This window comes from Bipolaris zeicola, assembly GCF_000523435.1.
Source record: "Bipolaris zeicola 26-R-13 unplaced genomic scaffold scaffold_245, whole genome shotgun sequence".
In the NCBI taxonomy this organism is placed as follows: domain Eukaryota; kingdom Fungi; phylum Ascomycota; class Dothideomycetes; order Pleosporales; family Pleosporaceae; genus Bipolaris; species Bipolaris zeicola.
The window spans coordinates 1-2,797 of record NW_006912294.1 but is presented as its reverse complement, the minus strand read 5'-3'; the positions used below and the strand labels follow the sequence as shown (position 1 = coordinate 2,797).

Here is a 2,797-nt window from a genome sequence, read left to right as displayed (position 1 = left end):
TTCCAAGACCTTTTCGGTCCCGAATGGGTGCCCACCCACTCCCATTACTCGGACACGAGCCCGTGCTCGGCCACAATGACAAGGCATGCAGTCGTGAAACGGTCGTGTTGGGGCAAACTTGGGCAAATGAAGTCCTCTCCTGTTCCACAACGGGGGGGCGGTCATGGCTACCGCCGAACAGGTTTGCGAACAGAATCTGAGCGTGGGTCCCGCACTGCTCATTCCCTATACACAAAACTACGCCTGCTGCCCCGCAATTTAGAATTCGCTATGCATCCTCTGTCCACTCGAGCACGGCACGCGATCGTCGATGCCGGTGCAATAGCCCAAATCCATTGTGATAGTAGTGGCATTTTGTACACACCATACTTACACACACACGCGCGCGTATTACAGTAAGTACTAAGAACAGTGACTAACAAGGCCAGCACCTGGCGGGCGGCCGCGCCACATGCCTGGGTTGGCTCAAGCGCGCCCGGAAGCCTGACTGACCAGCCCCCTGGTAAAGTACCGTAATGGTGGTCATAATAAGCAAGCGAGCGTGAAGGAGTCGAGCATGCAGGCCATGCGTGTGTGTGTGTGTGTGTGTGTGTGTGTGTGTGTGTGTGTGTGTGCGCCCACGTTCCGTCTGCAACGAGAGCATCGAGCTAGGCCTATTCCGACGAGGCCTGCAACAGCTGTTTGGGAGGGAAACACGCTTCCAGAGTTCCAGACGAACATCTTGTCCATCCACCGGCTAATGCACGCTGACGCTTCTGTCAACCAGCTCTGCGCGAAGCTGCACAAGACGGCAGTAACCTGGTCTTCTCTTGGATCATGGTGCCAACGGCAATGCGCCGCCACCATGGTTCCCTGGAGACCATGCGTGTTGATGGAGAGAGATTGGGGTCCGATTTGGCAACCACAGTCGAAACGTTCCTGGGCCTTTGACTTCGCTTCCGCCGCCACCTATGCCTCACGCCACCAGGGAACCTTGATCTGCTGTCTCGTCGCCTTCCGGCTTGCACTTCAGACACCATCTCATCACACGCCTGCCCACCTCCGCAACTCGGGGTCGAAGCGCCGAGCATGGCCGCGTCACCGAAGTCGAGTATCTGTCCATTGTCCTTCGTCCGGCCATCAAACTCGCTGCACTTTTGGAATGCCGCCACCCAAGGAAGGTCTTGCGTGCCCTGTCCTTCCCTGTCCTACCCTGACTGGCCTTCGAGACGAGGGCATGCATCCGACAGGGCCGTTATCCGCTGCCACGATGTCTTTGATAGTCGCGCGGCTCAGCGTCGTGCGGCTCCGTATCGGACCCTCAGCGGTCGATCGCGGGCCGGCACTACGTTGTCTTCCTCGGGCAGATGCACATGCACATGCAACATGATACTATTGATAATCCACGCACCATCTCGTGGTCCGGATGGGTCAATCCACTCTCTTGCGGTCTCCCCGAGCGGAATGGGGCGCTCGGCAGCGGAACACTTGTCGGACCTGGCAAAACCATTGTTCCGGTGGCCTACCCCGGCCCAAAATCCTAGGCTCCAGTGACGCTGCATCGACGTCGGTTTTGGCATGAACTTCTGGAACACCACACGCCGTATCCGAGTCTGAAACGACTGACGCCCACGTGAGTAGCGTTTCACTCACCTATACCCTCCTGAGCCACTCATGCAATGAAGCCACGCGTCGCACGCATCAAGCCTGACCAGCTGCTGTTCCGCCTCACTGCCAGAAGCCGCACAGTACAGCCAGCATCATCCTTCCTGCGCAACTTTTTCACCTCCACCTTACCCACGGCCCCCCTGCGCTCCGTCAATGAGACCATCGAGCGAAGCGCCCTCTCTCTTTTCCGCTACCAGCGCCCCGCCCTCGCCCGCCGCTTCCGCTCCCTTCGCTTCAAGAGTGACAGGCCCAACGCCCAGTCGCACAACCCCACACCCCACTTAGGTAGCCCAGAGCCAGCTCCTTCTGTATCACAGCGGCTCAAGAAGCTTTCTCGCGAGTATGGCTGGACCGCGCTTGCCGTATACTTGGGCCTGTCCCTCCTCGACTTCCCCCTCTGCTTCTTAGCAGTGCGCCTGCTTGGAACCGATAGAATTGGCCACTATGAGCATGTGCTGAAGGATGCGCTCTGGAGCGTGGTGCGCCTAGCTTTTCCCAACGCGGGTAGAAAGCCAGCCGAAGCAGGTGTAGATGAAGGCGTTGCAGAAGCCACTGACAGAGACGGTTATGTGGAAGCTGGAAGGGCTGCTGGACACAATGGTGGCGCAAACGCTTGTATGCAGAACCCCTCCTTCTATTGTGAACATATGGCCGTGGCTGACAAGAATTGCAGCAATCTGGACCCAACTTGGTCTAGCTTACCTTGTTCACAAGTCTCTAATCTTCTTCCGCGTGCCACTGACTGCCGCCGTACTACCCAAGGTCGTAAAAACCCTGAGGAGCTGGGGATATAATATTGGCACGAGGAAGCCTAGATCCCCACCCGCCTAAATGTCGGAATCGGCCAAGCGTCCACAGTTGCCTGACAACCGCAACGTCGACAAGGGGCTCTATAAGAGTCCTACTTGTAACACTTAATGTATTCACGACTCTGTAACAACACACATACACGTATACACATGTAGGATATGCATATAAGACAAGCACCCTTTCTATGTTCTGCTTCATGCGCACCTACCGACACGGTGGTCTTTGTCTTCGATCTCACTCTTGGTACGGAGGTGCCTCACAAAAGTTCTGTCCCACGCTAATCTCGGCGCTTCGGCACAACTCTTCTTGGCGCAAATCTCTCCTTCATGCTGAGTAGCTG

At 56.7% G+C, this 2,797-nt stretch overlaps 2 protein-coding genes across 2 annotated transcripts; both read left to right on the top strand.

The window, feature by feature from the left end:
• Window positions 1-1,141: 1,141 nt before the first annotated feature.
• On the top strand, window positions 1,142-1,369 carry COCCADRAFT_108017 (uncharacterized protein; the record flags this gene model as incomplete). The annotated part of the gene is made up of 1 exon (XM_007718637.1): window positions 1,142-1,369. One exon carries the CDS (start codon window positions 1,142-1,144, stop codon window positions 1,367-1,369), a length of 228 nt encoding a protein of 75 aa, XP_007716827.1.
• Window positions 1,370-1,658: 289 nt separating this feature from the next.
• Window positions 1,659-2,478, top strand: COCCADRAFT_8832 (uncharacterized protein; the record flags this gene model as incomplete). Its single annotated transcript, XM_007718636.1, has 2 exons — window positions 1,659-2,262; window positions 2,321-2,478. 2 exons carry the CDS (start codon window positions 1,659-1,661, stop codon window positions 2,476-2,478), a joined length of 762 nt encoding a protein of 253 aa, XP_007716826.1.
• Between the last annotated feature and the right edge of the window lie 319 nt (window positions 2,479-2,797).